Below are 21,614 nucleotides of genomic sequence, written 5' to 3' on the forward strand. Positions count from 1 at the left end.
CAATGGGATTCTATTCAAGAACATGTTTATCGTGCTTTATGGATTTACCAAATATCTCAGAAGTTTTTCTGAATAGAAAATATATTTGAGTTCCTGCTGTCTTTTCTAAAGCACTAGGTTTTGAGTTCTTCATTTAAGATTGTAGACTAAAAAAAAATATTGAACTAAATGATTTAACAGTTGAAATGGCTCGAGGGCATTAAAAAGTTCATATTCATTTTAGAGTACAGCCAACTCCAGATTTTTTTTTTTTGAAACTGACCTGATTTTACACTTAAGTAAATCACCTAAGCTTTCATTTTATTTTTTAACTTGACATTCACTGTAGCAAATTTGTTAGAGAGGAGCAGGGAGAGATGATTTATTCAATGATGTCGGTCTTTTCCTTTAATACACCACTTACATTCAGGCGACGACTTTTGTACTTCACTGGCATCACTACCATAGCTTGGTCAAATAAGGTATTGGTACCCCTTCATCTTTAGGGGGGAAGGATCTAGTAAAAATGCCTGCAGTAAATACCAAATTATTTTCATGTGCATTTGAGGTTTTCGGAGAAAGTTTAGAAAAATCTTAGATCTGGCATTATACCTTAACAAGGAAATAAATTTTCTAAATGCAAGACTAAATTACGAAGAGTTAAAAACCTACAATGTTTAAGAAAATCTAGCTGTCTTTGGAAATGTTATATTCTTAAATTGTAACTAAACTTTTGCCCCAGGTCATCTCAGATTAGTTTACTACTAATAATAAATTACTATTTATAAATAAATAAATTATTATTAAAAATAATCATAATAATAATACATAATTTCATCAGCATCAACATGAAGTTCAGTTTATAACTTTAGAAAACCCCCCCCAAAAGGTAAAATATTTTAGCACACACCTAATTTAAGCACTGGCTCTGGTCATCAATGAACTGCCTTTTTTTGTCACTGTTCTAGCATGATTGTGTAGAAGTGACTGAAATATATAATGCATTCTCTTCCAAGCAATTAATTCTTTTTTCAGTTAGTGTGGGCATAGTCTATTAGGCAATTAACTGTGGTTAGCTCAATTATAGAAAATATAATTCATCTGGTTTAGAAACTTAACTGACAAGGCAAGTGAACTTTGGCTAACCTCAGCGGGACAGAAATGGAAAGTAACAAGGCCAGAGGGCCAGGCACACTAGAAGAGGAATCCACAGTAACAACTTTAGGAGTTCACAAATGTGCAGTGAAGTGTTTCCCATTTTGGTATGATTTGGGTTGCAAGAGTTATCAGAACAAAACAAAAAAGGAAGACGCTTCATCTTCATCAAATAAGTGCAAGAAAGTCTTTCTTATTTTTTCAGAAACAATATTATATGAGCTTACATTCGTTACTGAAAAATGACTGGGTGTTCACCAAAACCTTTACCCAAGAGTCACTTTGTTGCTAGGAATTCTAGGATTCTAGAATACTGCAATGTTTAATAAAAACAGCCCACTATTCATTTTCACCCTCCCACCACATTGAAGGGAAAAGCAAAATATAAACCCTAAAATATGTTATTACATTTGTGCCTTAAGACTAATATTCCACAATCTTTGCATAAAGATTATTCAATATACATCACATGACTTTTGTGAAAGATAAAACTAAATTACTTTGAATTTTTGAAGCATAATTTTCCACATTATATTAATTCATAAAAAAATAGTTAAAAATTGTACTTGTAACATTTAAAGTAAATACACAGGCTCCAAGGAAGATAACAGCTGTGTAAAAATAACAAATATCCAGGTAGCTCTTAACAGTTTATAAAACGCTTTTCACAAACAGTGTCTTGTAACTCTTCTAGTACTCAGTGTCTCAAAGAAATTCAGTAAATAACCAAAGCTAATACCAAACAGATGGATCTGGGGAGAGTTGATGTTTCCAATATTGTTGTTCTTAGATGAAATTTCAGACAGTCCTTAGTTTCCACAATAGTTGTGGTAAGCATATGCAGAAAGAAGCACGAAGAGTGCACCGAAGCCAGAACAAGATGGGGGCGGACACTGCCGGGGGAGAGGGCAGCCCGAGCATGAGAGGCGCTGACACCTCCACCACCACAATGTGACTTCTTTCCGGGAAAGGGTTGTGTGTTCTTTGCATCTCCATCTCCAGCTTGACAGTGCTTGACACATAACACACAGTCAGAATGCTGGGCCAAAATGAGCAACGTCCTGTATTTAAATACCATGTGATCATATCTATGTGAATATTGACAAACTAATTCATAGTTACAACATATATTAGAGTTCCATACTACATTTAAAAATTTTCGATGTCCTCATATTACTTTTGAAAATCTTTACTGTAAGATAGATGCTCATGCTTCCTCTACATATTATTTTCCTTTATACTTTGTGTAATAATTGATTCAGTATAGCATGCTAACTACAGTTATCAATACTCTTTCATACTTAAAAACTGCTAAGAGAGTGGTTCTTAAAAAATTCTCAGCAGAAAAAAAAAATGTAACTCTGCGGAGTAATGGATGTTAACTAAACTTACTATGTTAATCACTTGTAATACATACAAACATCAAATTATTATGTTGTATACCTGAAGCCAATGTTACATATCAATTTTCCCTCAATAAAAAAAGATAATCGATATATCCTATCGCTTAAGTTCCTTGTTCATGAACTGTTGGATTTTGATTGTAAAGATTTTTATGTCCAATGGAATTCTAATCAATTCAAGATTGGCTTCTTCTCTTTCTTAGCTTCTACTTTTTGCCTCTGAAAAACAATGAGAGAAATACAAAATAACTTCACCTTAGCCTTAGAAGGGTATGCTCAGTCTAACCAAATTAGATTACTCAGCCAAGCAGCTCATGAATTTAGGACTCACATACTGAGGTCACAAACTGTGCAACAGACAAATCAAGAGCAGGTTAGTAGAAAGAGTTCAAAAACACCTTTGGGAAAGAAATTAGAAATGTGCAGATACCTAAAGAGAAAGTCAAATTAGACAGATAACCATAATATGGAAGAATACACTGCCATGGAAATTTGGGGTTTTACCACAGACTCGATAGGAGGCTTTTAGGCTTTTGTTCAGTCATTATCTTGGACTTCAATTTCCTCATTAACATATAAAGCAATGAATTAGGAGTATATGAAATCTAAATCCCTTCCAAATATAAAGTTTTATAATACATTGACATTTTGTAGGATATCAGTATCTTTGATTATGGAAGATACATTTATGTAAACAGCAAATATGTGAGACTATATTTTTTATTTTTGTTAGAAATCAATATAAAAATAATTTCTAAAGGGATTATAGCTCTCAAAAACAGCTGATTATAATTCCTTTTCCCTTAGGTATTCTAGTAAGAAGTTCTTCTTTGTTAAAATCTTAAAATTTTCAGATATAAAACATAGTTATTAGTGTCATGTGGAGGAAATGCAGCATCCTTAATAATTACTTGATCTTTTGGATCTAAGGATTTTTATGCCTTCAAATATACCCTGTAATATTTTTCTTTTTTCTGTTTATGTACAATGTTAATCAATAAGAGAATAAAATGGTGCTTTAAGACAAGCTAAAGTTTGAAAGGAACAAATATTTATGAGCTGTCTGATATGTCTTCAGCATTGAATGAAAGCTAACACAGTTAGTTCAGCTAGGTATCATAGAAAGCAATAGGCTGCAAGCAGTAATGGCTCGCTTATTTATTTATTTTAATATTTTTATTTTTTGTCTTTTAAGGCTGCATCCACAGCATATGGAGGTTCCCAGGATAGGGGTCTAATTTGAGCTATAGCTGCTGGCCTTTGCTGTAGCCACAGCAATGCAGGATCTGAGCCACATCTATGACCTATACCACAGCTCATGGCATCACTGGATCTTTATCCCACTGAGTGAGGCCAGGGATCAAACCTGTGTCCTCATGGATACCAGTTGGGTTCATTAACCTCTAAGCCATGACATGAAATTCCCCAGTAATGGCTCTTTTAAATAACCACTGCTGCTGTGATATAGACCCCATTTAAGGTAGAGAAAGTCACAGGCTTATATTGTTAATCTTTTCAGTGTCAGCCAGAACAGCTCTTTTCAGGTTATCTATTACTGTATAATTGATCACTCCAAAAACTTAATGTTTTAAAATGATAACTATAATTTTATTATATCTCAGGGCTTTTGTAGATCCATAACTTGGAAGGATCTTGGCTTGGTGATTCTGGTGGAGGGTGTTTCTTGTGATGGTATTTCAACGGTGCCTGGAACAGGTGGGGAGTTCAAAAGGGAGTTATGTTAGAGATAGCAAAAGCTGCTCTATCTCTTGATGGAGTCTTAGGGCCTCTCTATCTGAGCTAGTTTCAGCTTCCTCACAACATGGTAACTTCAAGGTAGAGTGTTTATTTAGTGGCTAGCAGCTTCAAAGTAAGTATTCCAGTGACTAAGGCAGAAGCTGTATCATCTTTCATGATACAAACTTGAAAGTCACCTTTCATGACTCATATAAACTCAGAGTCAACTCTGTCTCTGAGGGAGTCCCAAACTTGCCCATATTGAAAATGATGGGATTTGGGCTCTACCTCTGGGATAGGGTCATAACCTCAAGGTTCTAGAAAAGTAGGTGGTACAGAAGACATGACGGTAGTGATCTCAACTAAAACAACCTACCATAAATCCTGATTTATCCTTTATGCATCTACATCCTTCCCAAGCTTTCTCACATACTCATTCCTAGAAATACACCTTACATAAAGTTGGCAATTACTAAATAGAATGTTCATTAAAAATCCCTTTTAATAGAAATCATTCACTCAATACAGTCATTTATACTCTTGAACCACAAAAATGTCTTTCTACTGTAATATTCCTTCTCACCCCTCCTCACCCATCCCTTTCCCTCTGTCTTTCCACATGCACATGCTGAGCTTTTTGAAGAGGGACTGTGCTTTGTTTCATGCCCATTTTCAGTAAAGTTAATTTGTATATGAATGTATGCATGAGTAAATGAAATAATCCATCTCTGGAAATAAGACATTTTAAGAAATAATGTGTTCAACAAATTGTCACAATCTTAGCCACTTGAAATAACATACATTTGTTACCTAAGTTTTCATGAGTCACAAGTCCAGGTACACATTGTCTGGGGCCTCTGATCAGCTGTCACATCACTGGCCAAAAGCAAGATACTAGCCAGGACTATGAGGATGACTGTTCCACCTGGTTCTTGGTACAGTCCATCCCTTTCAGCTTTAGAAGGCATGGTGTCCTATTTCTATAGGGCCAGCAGAAGAGAGAGCTTCTACTGCTTCCTATCTCTCACACTTTGACCATCTTTGATCTCTTTTAAAGTCTCACCCGATTAGATCATATTCACCCAGAAAAATCCCCTTTGTGTTCAACATCAAGTCAACTGATTAGCAAGTTTAATTAACTTTCGCGAAATTTCTTTGCCTTTGTATATAACTCAACACATTCCATCACATTGGCCATATCCTATTATAAGCAAACAGCAAGTCCCAACCACACTTAAGAGGAAGGCATAATCAACAAGTTAGGGGTCACTGGTGTCCTCTTAGAATTCTTCTCCCCACAAGTCACAACTTTTGAAAGGAAAGTTTAAAACGTCTCCAACACTGCAAAATAACTTTAGGATAACTATAGTTGACTGACAGTTTCTTCCACACGTGAATTCCACCATTGCCTCCCTTATTTTACCAACCAGACAGCTGTCTAAAATAATTGGTGGTGCCCAACTGACGTTTTTCTAATATACATTATTTTTTAAAGAATCCTAACGTATTGCAATGTTTCTGAACACATCAATAAAAAACTTCAAGAATAATAATAAAATATGTGGAATGATTCCTCTTTTTTTCATTATATGAAGGAAAATATGAAGGACAGAGAATAACATTGAGAGAAATAAAGATCTTTGTGAAAGGAGAAGGCAATGAATAAAAATTAGCTAGAATGTCACTCATTATGTCAGAACAAGCATATTCTAAGAAGAACATTCTGATTGATTTCCACATAATCACTCTGATTGTGTACAATCAGCCTCAGCTACACACGTGCTATCTCTTCCACTTCTCCTGTTGGCTATGCCTGCAAACAACCAAGAAAACCTAAATCTGGGAGAGGAAATGACTAAAGTATGGATTTAAATGTTTCTATTTTTACTAGACCTTACGCTCCACATTTCGGTTGGCTGCTTCACTGATACCTGAAACAGCTTCGGTCACCCACCCTTGGTGTCTTTGTTGACTTCCTTCTGCCATTTACGGAAAGCAGTTTGTCTGTATATCATGATCAGAGAAAGAAATTGTCCCATTTATTCTCGAGTCTTTAGTTTCAAAGATAACAATAAAAATTTGTGGCTTTTACAGTGTCAATGGATGCTGTTTTGAGACAAGGAATTTTTTCAATATAATTTGTTATCAATCTGTATAAGATTTATATAAAAATTTATACATGAATACAATAATGTATAAACAATGTATGACAATTAAATAAGCTTAGTATGAAGAAGAGCAGGAGCTAATACTTACAAATTCACTGGCCGGTTAAGTTTGATTAGGTATGAGAAATAAAATACTGGCTGCCATATCAGTAAACAAAAGATGTCACAGATATCAGAGACGGAAGCCACCTCCACGGGTGAGCAGGGGAGCCCTGAGGGGCCACAGGAAGGAAACAAGGACACCTGCCATCAGCAGCCCTCAGACTGCAGCCACTTCCATGGTGAGCCCTCAGGACGCGAAAACACAGGATACCTGCCCCAGAGAGCTGAGGTGCAAATCAAAGGAATGATTTCAGTGAGCCCAGACCTTGCATCTTCCCCTATATAGAAAAGCCCTAAATTCCTCACCTCAAGACGTCTCGTTTTCTGTTATTAACAGTAATCTTTTGATCCTACTACCTGCCTTTTGTTGCTAAACTCCTGTATATCCTTAGCTCCCTCTTCAACTCTGCAGAGCGGTTTTCTCAGTTCCTTGAGGTTTAAGTCCTCCTCTTGCCCCAAATAAAACTTAACTCTCAACTTTTAGGTTATGCATACGATTTTTTAGTTGAAGGAAGGTAAGAAAAAAATACATATATTATGCTTTCATTGTTCATCTGATGTTAATATTTACTGAGCACGTTTATATGCTAAATATAGGAGGTAATGAAACAAACATAAGTTTTAAAGGCTGATATATAGGGAGATCCCAATTTTAAAACAGAATACATATTTGCTAATAAAGTAAAGCAACATAAATTTATGTCCTGGTAAAGGCTGCATAATTGATTTTAAGAAATTTGAGATAATGTGAAAGAATAGCATGATACTATATGAGATGGGTTTCGTTAATTTGTTAACAATAGTGCAAATATCTCAGAAAATTTACACAGTAGCTCAGAATGCTAGAAGTCAGGAACAGCACATTATACTAAAAGACGTGTGCTGTGGCCATTTTGCATATGTACTTGATCAGTATTTTGAAATCCATAGACTTTTATAATTTGAAAGTAACCTTACTGCTTAATTAGCTTAACTTCATTTTATCCTATGGAATTTTTTGGAATGTGAAGATATTTTGTGAAAAGAAAATGACTTGTTTCAATTACTATTAGCAACTATTTCGATTAGGAAAATCATTCAAATATTTTACTTGTGGAAAAAAATCTGCTTACAAACAATTTGTACAACAGCAGTTTCAGAATCAGAGCCCAAGGCAATTCATCTTAGGTCTTCTTTTTCTGTGTGTAGGAAAATGGGATTCATTGACCTTTCGACATTGTTTATCATGCAGTAGATGGTTTTTGTAGGATACCTGAAAGATAATTTTCCAGTAGATAGTTCTCTAACTCTAGCCTGAAATCAACTCACTACTTTTTTTTTTGGGGGGGGGGGGCAGTGCCACCCTGCAGCATATGAAGTTCCCTGACCAGGGATCAGTTCTGAGTGGCAGTTGTAACCTACAGCAATGCTGGATCCTTTAACCCGCTGTACCAGGCTGGGGATCAAACCTGCATCCTTGTTCTGCAGAGACACCTCCACTGTGCCACAGTGGAACTCGACCAACTCAGTAATTTTTTGTTGTTGTTGTTGTTATTTCCCCAATACAATTTTTTTTTTCCTACTGTATAGCATGGTGACCCAGTTACACATACATGTATACATTCTTTTTTCTCACATTCTCATGCTCCATCATAAGTGACTAGACATAGTTCCCAGTGCTACACAGCAGGATCTCATTGCTAATCCATTCCAAAGGCAATAGTCTGCAGCTATTAACCCCAAGCTCCCAATCCATCCCACTCCCTCCCCACCCCCTTGGCAACCACAAGTCTATTCTCCAACTAGAGACTCTCATACTGAGTGAAGTAAGTCAGAAACAGAATGACAAATACCACATGATATCACTTATATCTGGAATCTAATATATGGCACAAATCATGGACTTGGACAACTCAGTACTTTTAAAACTCCTTTCCCCACTGTCCTGTCAGGAGTAGAACAAACGTTTATTCCTCTTAGTTTGTTCATTCCCTCTTAACGCAAACTGGGATTTGCAAAACGTTCTAAAAAAAGAAATTCCCTTTTTAAACTAATTCAGACACACTTACTGGGTGTGTAAATATAATGACTTTGTGCTTGCTATTTGTGGAATGAGCAGAATTTTTACCTCCTTTTTTTAATTCCTTAAATATACTGTAAGACTGTTATCAATATTAAATCACATTTCATAGAAAATATTTAAAAAGTCTTGCAGTTCACTTGCTGATTCCTTCATCCGTTCATTTAATACAACTTACTAATAAAGAAAAAATGCCCAAATCAATGATTCCCAACAGGAAAGTCAGCTGTTGGAAAGTCTGTGTTGGTGGAATGAAAGAGGGGTTATGAAATCATCTGGAAAGTCTTTGGAAAACATTCATGTCAACCAGCCCCAACCCATGTCAGCGCCACTGGAATATGGAAGAAGTTACATCGGAGCTACATTTGAAGCAATGAACCCACTACAACCATGTAGGGTTTTGTGTGCTTGAAGGAGCAGAGATAATTTCAAGCCAAAGGAAGACCATTAGTCGAGGGCAATGTCAGGATCTTGAGACAGAGCACGCAGAAAGGTGAGCAGGACTAAGAAACTAAGTCGGAGTTCAATGAGGGACGTTGACTCAGAAATGCCAGTGCACTGACATGTACACAGAGATCTCCTAGCAAGTCATGTTACCTGGGATTCCTTTCAGACAGAAAAGAGGACTCACTGGCGTACACGTATGGCGGTCTCCACTACACAAACTGCAAATGGGAGAAAGATTGGAGAAAGCCATGCTGAAATTTCCAGAAAGTCTAATGTTTACGAGATGTATGGAGAATGAATTACCAAAAAAAAAAAAAAAAACTTTTTTAAAGGTTGGGAGAAACAGTCAGAAAACCCAAGGAAAAGAGGGAAGAGAGCAGAAAGGAGTCCGCTGTCCAAGAAGGGCAGTCAAATAAAAGAGAGGACTGACAAAAAAAGCAACAGAATTTGTTACTGCTTACAACAACCAGAAAACATGGTAATAACATTTTCCAGTGCTCTTTTGAAGAAATCGTTGGATGTAAGTGAATAGGGGATAAATCGTGACAAAGCAAAAAAAGCAAGTCCTGGGAGTACTGTGGTCATTTATTTGGAATGGGATTCTGCTGCAGAAAACACCTCTGAATCTTGGACCTTGAAGAAGTCGGGCCCAGAGATGATGGAAATTGGCAGTGGACTTCCACCTGTCACAGCCATGTCCCTCCTTGGATTATCTTGACCAGATGTGACACCTTAAATGGCTGCAGCCATCTTTCTACCAGCTTGAAGATGCCATCAATACTAAATGCGATAAAAAATTATAGAATCTTGCAAATATTATTAAATTGGCAGATCAACTGACCATGTAGTTAGCCTTACCTATACCAGGCATGCAAGAATTCTTTTTTACTTTTTAAAGCCATTTTGCTCTATATTTTTATTACTTAGAGCTCAGAAAATATTAAAGATCCTAAGGAAAAAGGAATGATTGTTTTTACTGATTTTTTTTTTTTTTTTTGTCTTTTAGGGCCGTACCCATGGCATAATGGAAGTTCCCAGGCTAGGGGTCAAATCACAACTGCAGCTGCCAGCCTACACCACAGCTCACAGCAATGCCAGACTCTTAACCCACTGACTGAGGCCAGGGATCAAACCAGAGTCCTCACGAATACTAGCTGGATTTGTTACTGCTGAGCCATGATGGGAACTTCATGTTTCTACTGAATTTTAATAGTTATGAACACCAAAAATACTATAAAAAATGAAAATCTCATCTATAAATCTACTACAAAATGAAACTAATTGCAAAGATTTTGAAAAGGAAACATAGCTGGTGCTTTCTAATTGTGACCTAAGAGGCAGTCTCTTGCCAGGGTTGGGAAGGCATTTTCATACATTAGTGCCATAAATGTAAATTTATACAAACATTTTTCAAATATTTTGGTGATGCAATTCAAGATCCAAGATAATATGATAACCATACCATAACCAATTATTTTGACCTTATACCTTATATATTGACTACATATTTATATGTTATATATGTTATACATACTTTATATATTATATATTGACATATATATTATAGATAAATATATTTTGACATATTAATTAGTATAATTTCAATCAAGCTTCAAGTCAGACACTATGATCCCTTTCATACTTATGGTGATTATTCAGACTTAGCAAACTAAAATAAGTTGCCCATGAATGCATGGTTAAGAGTAAGGCAGTACTATATTAAATTGCTTTAAAATATTTAAATGCCTTTTCACTGATAAATTTCACAGGTGGTAATTTATCCTATGAAACAATCCTAAATGCCCCCGATCTTTATTGCAACATAATTATGTCAGAGAAATTTTGAAATTTAAACTTAGTGTATAATAATGGAAGAACAAATAGTCAAGTCAATTATGGGAAAATTCCATGGGGATTATCATTCATTAAAACTAGTAATTATAAGATTTTTATAACAGGAACATGTATCTCTCCAATTATGAGTTGAAAAGGATACAAAAATCACATAAACAGAATTATCAGGACCATCTGATTCTACATCTCTCTTTATACTTATATTTTACATATCTATTAATCTATTAATTTTTCTACCCATTTATTCACTTTTTGGGCTAACTCCATCTAGGATCTATAGAAAATACAAGCAACATGTTGACATATTAGCCGCTGTGTTTGACGATGAAAGATGTGTAGTTTTTTTTCTTTCTTCATGAATGTTTGTATTTTCAAAAACTGTATTGATTATTTTATGACAGTAAACAAATTGCAAAATAAGCTGTTGCCAAGGATCAACAAGCTCTGATTTTCCCTCTGAAAACTGTCATAAAGCTTCTTTAATTCAAACTTAAAGAATGTGGGGGGAAAAAGGCACAGGTTGTCATTGGTACAAAAAATAAATAAATAAAACACTGGAAAACTTAAATATTAAAAATAAATATCAATGAAATGTATCACCAAATTCTATCAAACCTTGACGTCAAATGAACTCCACTGAAAACCCACTATCAAATGGACTATCGAAACGTGATTCATTTCAAATGGCAATTAAATGTTTCATTTAAAATGTCAATTCTGAACTTACTCACACTTTGACTCCAGCCCACACATAACATAAATTGTAATCCACTTAGTTCCAAGAGAGTTTTAATACTCTAAAATACTCGAAAATGGACTGTTGTGGCATATACAACAATCCTCCCTTTCTACTTATATTTTTACTCAGGTAAAACCCCCTTAATATTGGATATAAATGCAAAGATGAGATCTTACTCCCTCTCCCAGACCATCTGCAGGGCTTGGGTTAAATCAGACAGAGCAAGTCTGCAGGCAAGGAGCTGGGAACTGAGGCAGAAGGGGGTCGTGCATGAAAACCAGCCCTCTATCTCCTTCTAAGACTCAGAGACCGTAGCTTTTGCCTTTTTTCCCCACATTTCGAGCATAGATCTTTGTGAGGACGCTTCCCCCTCACCCCCTGCAGCCTCAAAGTTTCTGCATGTGGTTGATCACTGCCTGTTTCCCATCAGCACCAGCTCATGATAAACCTGGAAGTGATCTTCCACAGCCAGGCAATATTTACAAAAGCCATAACTAATGGTAGTCTCTTCTATTCTTTTTTAATCGTACAGTACTCACGGAAATGACACTATGGAAAGTGGATAATTTCTAGAGATGAGGAATCTGAAGATGAGAGAAAATAAGTGACTTGCCAATTCCATACAAAATAGTTAAATATTTTCATCTATTAATAACCATTTCAAACACAGTAATGGATACGAAATTGTTCAATGAGCAATAAATTAACACAGAGTTGTTCCACCAAAATGTTGGTTGAGTAAGGCTTTACTCCTCTCTAGGTATTTAAATAAACATAATTTAAACCTTTAATTGTATGTCCAGAACCTCCCTGTGATTTCTGCTAATTATTAGGATTTCTCTTGACTTCTTCTGCTTCAATATGTGCTAATCCTGCAACAGCCAGTGTTGATTCAAATTCTGGACAATTCCGAGATACCCTTAAAACTCATCCAAAATCAACAGTGATCTTGCAAACCTTTCTGAGGATTTCACAGAAGAGGGGTATTTTCTACCCTAGAGTGCATGATGTAGAACTGCTTTAAGACAATACAGTTCTCCTAAAAGTAGCTTCTAGGTTGGCCCATTACCAGCAGCATGCCAGGAAATATCTAGCAATTGGGTCTCTGGTGGAGAGAAAGCCCTTATTTGTGGCGTCTGCCAATTTCTGTGGTGTAAATATCCCACTGTGGCCATTTTCAAACTATCAATGCAACACCACTGAATCAAAGTTGGGGCTGAGAAAACATGAATAATTGGCTCTTGCAAGCCACGTGGGCTGGCTCCAGCTCATTGCCAAAGGCTTTTCTCACTGGACTTCTCCAAATGTACGTCCCAGTGTCTCACTCCACTTGCATTACACTGAATCATCGCTACAAGCCACATCTCTTGGGAATTTTAAAGTATTTTTCCTTTTGAATGCAGAGCCTCTTAGCTTTTTCACACTCTATGACAGTTTTAAAACATGTCTGAAAATTCTTGCCTCCACCTCCCATGGATAGATGAGATTTATATCCATTCCCCAGCCATGAGAACAAGCCATCTTGGATGACAAAGCCAGTCAGACCTCACGTGACTGCAACCCCAGACAGCATCTGACTAGACCTACAGGAAACACTCCAGCTCTGCCCAAACCCTTCAATTTATTCAAACTCACACAAGTTGGAGTTATGAAAAGCAAGCCTTTCTTTTCATATATAATTGTAAAGTATTTTATAACTGATGATAATTCAGAATAACATAGATATGAGCTACATAATATTCCTTTCTGAGAGGACATAGACTATAGATAAACTTTATGAATAAAGTTTAAAGTATGGTAGAGGAAAAGTAAGCTTCTTAGAAGAATAAAGTTCCAATGCTGAAGCTGGTACAGATTCACTGGATAGGCTTAAATCAATAAAGCATTTGACAAATCTAGGTATGTTTATAATTTCCCACCCCAGATTAGTGGTCAGTCACATTGTTTACTTTACCTAAATGTTTACCAGGAAAGGACAAAAATGATGGGAAAACCATGTTATTGCTGAGGCAAAGGTAGGACAGGGAATAAATGGGAATGACAATGAAATTTTACTTTGTTGTGTGTAACTGGTAAACCCTTGACCAGGTAATGCAAAAGTCTCTTCCCACAAATTTGAAAATTCAAGGGGACACTCTGCTTCACAGCTTTCCTGGCACTATGCCTCTTGCTTTCCTGTATTCTATCTAAAATCTTGAAAAACAGTTAGGATTAGCATTTTTTTTCCATCTTAAAACAAGGGGAGATTTTTCTTTTGTTCTAACTGTAAAATACCCAAAGGGATGGAGATAGAAAAGTTTCTTGCATTGTTTGCAAAAAACCAAGTTATTTACACAAATGCCATCTACAACAGGCAAGGCTCCCAGCTGGACTGCCCACAGCCCTCTATCAAAAATGGCATAAATTTAAGCTGGAATGAGGCCAGGTCCCACTGTTACTCCTTTAACCAAAGAGGATAACCCAGTGTGTGAGTGGAGGAGTCACATATTTCTCTGGTAACACTGCCTGCAGGATGCTCCTGATAAGTGGCAGAAGCTCCATTTCCATAAAATGACAATGCCAAATTAATTCTAATTATCCCGATCACTGAACATTCAAATGAAAATGAAGACATTAAAGGTAACTAATTACGAGGAAGGCCATTTCTGAGGATGAATTATGAAACATTATAAACAAAGACATTGTAAAACAATGGCTTCCAACTGCCCAAATCTTGTCCCTTTGTTTATTTGTACTGATCACATTGAATTTACACACCAGAAAATTGGGGATTATTTGGTCATTAAAAGGATGTGAAAAAGGCCCAATGGAGAAGGGTACCATCACTTGTGTCTCCTACAATAAGAAGTCACAGTTAATTATTTCTCAACTACCAACTTGATCGATTTTCAGATCCAAATATAAATCAAGAACAAAGGGCATGAAAAAATGTGAGAGCTATGTATGAAGCATATTTCTGAATAATTGATGGCTTTATAAATTTGCTTTCACGGGACAATCAGGCGGCAATAGTTTTCCAGTTATTATCATTTAAGGAGATTAGGAGAGATGAAGGATAACCTTCTGAGGATCTATAATTAATAAATGAGATAGGAGTATACTGTCATTTATGAGAAGACCCAAGGTTGATAACACACTGTCTTCTCTCTTTAGCCTAGAAGGTAATTTTTGTATTTGCATTTCTCTAATTTGTTTCCCAGAAGCAGTTCAAGAAGAGAATTCACACCTTCTAGAAGAGGAAATAAGGCTTGACCAGGCAAAGTCCTTTTCATTAAACAGTTCTGCAGTCATCTTAAAAGCAGAACTTTTGAAAACTTGGTTTGCTTCAGTTCAAACATATTTTCTACTTGCGACCAAACAGCCGTCACATTATAAGTATTCAGCCCCATGCAGAAATTTGTTTGTGAAAACAGACTAAAACAAAAAAACTGTTTTATCAAGTTACATCTGAGCATCGCCTTGCTAAATTTAAATTGAACAAAAAGTCAAATACTGGAAATGTTAATAGGCAATGTGTTCATTTTCAATTACCTGTGTGATAAATTGCTTAGAGAATACCTTGCCCTAAATATAATGAATAAATAATTTATTTTCTTAAAACCAACAGGAGGGTGTTGCAGTCACACTTTCACCAAGTTCTATGTCAAATTTCTGAGCTCAATGATATTCCTGCAAATGCATTTTTATCCACTGACTTTATGGTTTTGATACCACTCCTTGCTATGATCCTTATCTTAGTTCCTGATTCTTTGTGAAACTGAGCCCAATCGAATTAAATTATCTGAAGTCAAGGAGCCAGAGAGGCACCATAAAATATTTTTTAATTCACTCAATGTGATTTGCTCTTCCTGAGCCACTCCATTGTGCTCTCATCCACTCAAATATTCACATTCCTTACTATTCGTGGAAACAAGTGAAAATGGCATTTATGTAGATCAAAAACTATGGAATATTAGCAATACTATAGGATTGAACCAAGAACAGGAAAGAAGGCTCCATTTCCATCTTGTCTACTACCGTATTTCGAGGGTCTATTTATTAGTCTATTATCACCTGCAGAATAATCGACAATGACTTGCTTAATAAATGGGATCACGACTCACTGTTCTAATACTGCATTTTTTATACTAACTCTTTAATATATTTTTAATTCTTTACTTTGTTATTCAGTCAGTCAACAATTATATAACCTGAGCAGGTAACACGGATCAATCAAGGAGGAAGTTTATTATATTAGAAGAGTGTACACTGTCAAGGCGAGATCATATAAATAGAATATCTCCTACCACAAAAATGAGATGAGCCCCAAGTCCAGCTAGATCTTGATCGCTGGAACAGAGTAACCAACCAAGGCTACACTGGCTCCTTTCACTTCTTAATGAGATTGTGACTCTATGAGAGGAGGTGAAGAGCCATCTGAGACAACTCTGTGCAGGGTTCGTCACCTCCACCTTCAGACAAGCAGAGAAGCTGGGAGAAGTCCAAGCTGTGGACAAAGGCAGGAGCAAGAGCCAGTATGTTTGGTTTTGTTTCTCCCTCTGGATCGTATCAAGTCCTTGTGGGGAATATTTAATCACGTGATTGCATTTTCAGATTGTCTGATTCCATACATTCACATCATTACCTAGGGGGAACCAGGGACGAGGACACAGCAGACCCTCACTCTTAGGGTGCCTTAAAGAGGCCCACGATAGAGGAACTGGGTCTGCGGTAGGTACCTCTACAGCTCTCTTTGACTGTATTGCTACAGCTGGGAGAGCTGGCATGATCAAGGTGGATGTGGAACAGAGAGGCCGCAGAAAGTTGTACTGAGTACCAGGCCATGTGCTGGGCAAGGAAAATCCAGCACTGAAGAAGCCCCTTCAGTAGGGGACCACGTAGACTTTGAGTCAAGCTAAGCGAGAGTAAAGGATTCCAGGGAACAACACTGGAAGTGGAGGCTGGTGGACTTAACTAAAATTCCCTAGAGTGGGTATCACGCCCACTTTGCAGAAAGAGACTGGTAGAAACTGGAGTACTAAGGATGGTTTTTAATCACAAATCTCTGAAGGTGCCTCTCATAACAGGAATGATAATTTTAAGTGCTTAGACATTAGTTATAGGAGGCAATATCTAAATCCTAGGTAGAGGACTTAAAAAATTATAGTTACGAAGTGGTGGAAATTAGATTTGAATCTATGTTTTCAACCAGCATTCTCTATATCTTCTTAATAAGCACAGATGCAGGCTTTGGATTCAGACCTGTGTTCAACCTCTGTTTTCCTTTTAACAGTTATGTGACCTTGTTTACATAACTCACTTTTTTTTTTTTTTTTTTGCATGTCAGATCCCTTTGCTCTCCAAAGGAATAATAATCACAATGATCTCACAGGATTGCTGTAAGAAATTAGAAAAATATTACTAAATTATTTAATGTAGAATCCAGTTTATAATAAGTGCTCAAAAACAGTGCTCAAAAAACAGTAATTTTTATGAAGCAGCAATGGCAGCCAACTGGGGCCCAGCTGAGCTAGAAGTGTCAGCAGACTTCATTAATGATCACCTATAAAGAATTTTGACATTTCCTGGCCCCATCAGCAAGATGCTTATGGCAACAGAAAGCCCAGATTCTGCCTGGGGTGACCACCGTCTTCTCTGAAAGGTCAGGCTGACTGCACACCCCGCCCCAGGGGATGGAGGCCCCATGAGCTGCAGGATTCCAGAAGACACGGTTCTCACTGACTTGGAGACATGATGTGCTTGAGAATCAGCACCTCCCATGTCTCTGGCCATCAAGTTTGGTTCTAAGGGGGGCACTTTCACGAATTGGGCCATTTGGGGTCCTCTAAATCTCCATTCTGCGGTTTTCATTAGAAACACTGAGAAAATGTCCCTCTCTTTCCATAAGTGCTGGTGTCTAAAAAGAGACCTCGCACAGATGAGGCTTAACAAACAAATTTCAGATGAGATCAACGACATTCTAGTGATGATCTGAGCCATTAAATTAGCGCCACTTGAGTCAATTCCTGAACTGCTAGTTAGTCAAGCCAATAAAGTATTGTATTTTGCTGAAGCAAAGCTGAGTTGAGTTTTCGCTCACTTGCAACAAAAGCCACATCCTAAGTGACTCACGGTCATTGACACATCCCATAATTGTTATTGATCAGGACTTCTACCTAAAACTTAGGTGCTCGGTCTCTTGGCCTCATCGAATTTATCCCATGCGTGGGGTCTCTAGGTGGGCTGCGCACCCCAGCACACATCTGCTACTGCTCCCTGGCTGATTTCTTTTAAGTGGTATGATAGAGAATTTAAAAGGTGGAATAGTAAATATGGCAGGATTGTCATGTGATTTGTATCTATTTAAAAATCACTGCACTATCCACGTTGTACTACCATTATCATTGTCATTATCTTTTTTAAGCCTATGTATCAGGTGTTGGGTTATACTTCCTTATTCTTTCTATTTTAGAAACTAAAAGGGAGATACATTAGCTTTACTAAGTAAATATCTGCTTCTTATTGGCAAAGTACCTTGGGGCTTCAGTGACAGGGGCTATGGAATGAAAATCGCTCAGAGCTTTAAGAGCAAAGCTATTAACCCTAGGGTTCTGGTCAAATTCTAGCTCAGGCAAGTTTGCCATGCAGATTTAAATCTGTGCCCTTTCATTTGGAAGCAGCATGACTCAGAGAAAGCACATCCTCTCCTGCAGGGTTCCTGGGCCGAGCTGCTAGCTAACATTTAATGTGCTCCAACATACCAAAGGCAGAGGTGCAACGTTCATTTCTCCACCCACTGCACAGAACAGAGATGCAGGCTTTAGCCAGGGGGCTTCTTCTATTGGTGCCTGTGAACCCGAACTCTCGAGACAATTAAAGGGATGCCAAAGCCCAGAAGGCCACGTCCGTGTGGGAGTGTGCGGTTCAGGTTCTGTGGTTCAAGATTATCCCCATTTCTCTTCTGTACTTAAGAGTTCATATGGCAAATAAAGATACAGGCAGCGAGTTGGACTTTATAACAAGCTTACCAGGTAGTGTTAAGAGATTACATAAGTGGCTTAGAGTTAAATAGTTATAACTAATGGCACTCCACTTCTTCTTAAATATTTCTTCTGCATGTGTTGAGAGAGAGACAGAGACAGAGATTCAATGAACTATTCATTCAAAAAGAGACACTGATGAGAAATGCAGAGAAAGATGAAAAGGAGAATGAACAAGTGCTCAAAGATATAGATTGAAAACGAGGAGAACCATGGGGTTCCCGCTGTAGCTCAGGGGAAACGAATCTGACTAGTGTCCATGAGGACGCAGGTTCAATCCCTGGCCTCATTCAGTGGGTTAAGGATCCGATGTTGCTGTGAGCTGTGGTGTAGGTCACAGACGCAACTCGGATCTGGCGTTGCCGTGGCCGTTGCATAGACCAGCAGCTACAGCTCCAATCTGACCCCTAGCCTGGGAATCTCTATATGCCGTGGGTGTGGCCATTAAAAAAAAAAAAAAAAAAGACAAGATAAAAAGAAAACCAGGAGAACCTAAGATGTTCAGAAAATGAAGGCGAAATACTTCAGAAAGGGTGTGAAGTATAACAAAGGAAAAAGCCACTGAATCTTATTGTAAGATTATTCTCGAAGACTTCGGAGAAGTTATGGCAAAAGGATAAGGTAAACTCCCAGACTGAACATTGATATTTAAGGAGAAAGTGACCGGTCATTCAGCATAAAAATGAGGATAAACTTCAATGATTTCAGGGAGTCTTCCAGGAAGTTTGGAAACACAGGGGAAAGAGAGGTGCGTCATGAACTTGCAATAAGCAATAATCAATCTAAAATGGCAGTATAGCATGTTCTAACATACAGTGTACATTCTCCAAATTTGGATCCTAGGTGGTATGAAAGACAATTTACTCCCAAGGTCAACATGGAGAATCTTCTGTTTTCTAGAAGCTCTGGACCTTCCTGAGAGTTTCCTAAGTAACAGCTAAGGGCTCACTCATCATCTCCAACTTGGTAGATACACTGATACTACCCATCACAGGCCGTGTTTTCCTCTCTCTACACAAGAGCCAAACCATGTATTCGGTTTTAAACAACCCCTCAGCACAGCAGAATGGTCTATTTGGAGTGAACAGCTTTAATAAAACCTTTTATTAGGCTTGTAAATATGCAGAAATCTGTTGCCTAAACAAACATTTGGGAGAAATAATTATTTAATTATAATGACAATTCAGTCAAACTGGAAAAACATGTTCTTAGTAGTTTGGAATGTACACTCAGGAAGCGTATGGTGTATTTGATAAAGAAGGAAAAAATGCATACAATAACGTCAATAATATCACTCTAAGTGATGAAAAGCAGAAGAATGTTTCCTTATTTTCTGAGGCAAAGAGCTCATATTTCCAAAATAAAAAAAAAAAATCTATTGTATTTTGTATCTATTTTAAAAACAGTAAAATAGATTTCTAATGTGAACCTAAAATAAGACAATTTTTCTTCCAAAAATATTTCAACCGAGAGTACTGCTACTCTGAAGTGTATATTTTAAGCTGTTGTTTTATACTAGGAAATGCAAAAATATATCTGGGGTAAAGTTTGTATATTTCCCAGAGAAATTATGGAGAAATAAAATCAAATAGCATCATAGTGGGAAGTCACAGGTTTCTTAATCCTGCAATGGGCCAAGCAGCATCACTGTGCTCCCCACGGCACGGGCCAAGCAGCATCACTGTGCTCCCCACGGCACGGGCCAAGCAGCATCACTGTGCTCCCCACGGCACGGGCCAAGCAGCATCACTGTGCTCCCACAGCAAACCACAGCTGTCACCCCTACTCCTCATCTTGAGAACATCTACCTTTAATCCTAAAGAGGAACCAGAAAAAGATGCAGATTGCAGGCGTAGTGCTGTCACATCGGCCCCACTGAAGCAAATCAATATTGTGACCTATGAAACAGCTGGTCACCCAAGACATCAGCCCAACAACAAAACATAAAATTTAAAAAGAAGGGGGGGAAATTGCCCAGTTTTTTACTTTTCTACAAATATGGGCTGAAAAGCAATCCATTAACTCACTGTTAACCTAAAAGGACCCACTTAATAGACCGTAACATTCTCCCAGGTAAATAAAGTGAGGCTTTGTGTATTATATTTTTATACAGCCTGAGGGCTCTCAGAGATGATAGGGGACCCATTTCTTTAAATTTTTATTTGAAATTCCTTTGTCCATGTTATCCAAATTCAAAGGCCTGAGATTTAAAATTAATGGGCAGGTCTGTAATCTTTCAGGGAGATCTTAATGGCCCACTTTCACACAGTCACAAAGAGACCAAAGGAAGGGCAGCCCCAAATCCATTTTTCTTCCTGCAGCATGGTTGATGATTTTAAACTCACAAAGAAATAATGTTTTTTCTTAAGGAACAAATAAAAGCCTTGTGCCCACTCTTGCTTCACATTTGAATATGACTCATACCGTTGCTCTAAATGAATTTGTCATGCCTCCTGACACAGACGGATGTGGAGTTGCTGTGGTGGACAAGTATTCATCCAGTGTCAGCATGAGCCAGGCTGGTACTCAGAAGGAGCCAAAGATGCGGACCCCTGGGAGACCTAAGATGTGGCTCGTCCTGGCTGTCCAGTGTCAGGGAGGACGAGCAAAGTTTGCCTGACGTTACTATGCAGAAACTCTTGCGAGAGCCGGCAGCCTCTTCCTCTGTCCTCTGCACTGGAGCTCAGTAAAAACTCACTTCCCACCCAGACCGCATGCACCACCTCCGACGGCAGTCCACGTTCACGCCACATCTCAGAATGGGAAGGCCTGGAGCGCCTTCAGAAATCTGTTCACGGTCACTTGTCCCAACCTGGACCTGGCGATATAACCAGGAATCCTCGTCTGCTCCGCAAACACGGAAGGGAAGGCGAGAGGTGGTCCAGGGACCAGCTCCGATGACGGGTCCAGATCGGAAGGAACCCCAGCACCCCAAGTTGCTCCTGGTTTTTC

At 37.8% G+C, this 21,614-nt stretch overlaps 1 protein-coding gene across 5 annotated transcripts in view; it reads right to left on the bottom strand.

The window, feature by feature from the left end:
* The window catches only part of LOC146398709 (uncharacterized), an 843,865-nt gene that overhangs the window by 280,190 nt on the left and 542,061 nt on the right, over nucleotides 1–21,614 (bottom strand). Inside the window, exon 8 of one of the 5 annotated variants that reach the window (XR_014819889.1) lies at nucleotides 1,308–2,756. The exons of 3 other annotated variants lie outside the window; for them this stretch is intronic. Coding sequence is in view for 1 of the 2 variants with exons in the window: in XM_084982272.1 (XP_084838398.1) it covers nucleotides 21,417–21,604 (188 nt within the window). In the remaining variant the exon portion in view is untranslated. Of the gene's footprint in view, nucleotides 1–1,307; nucleotides 2,757–19,734; nucleotides 21,605–21,614 lie in introns of those variants that run through there. One more of the 5 variants, XM_084982272.1, reaches the window with a different exon arrangement.

This window comes from Sus scrofa, chromosome 11 (genome assembly GCF_054392235.1).
Source record: "Sus scrofa isolate SSC_HxYL_T2T_F1_AM1 chromosome 11, Sscrofa_HxYL_maternal_Yorkshire_Landrace_v2.0, whole genome shotgun sequence".
Classification (NCBI taxonomy): domain Eukaryota; kingdom Metazoa; phylum Chordata; class Mammalia; order Artiodactyla; family Suidae; genus Sus; species Sus scrofa.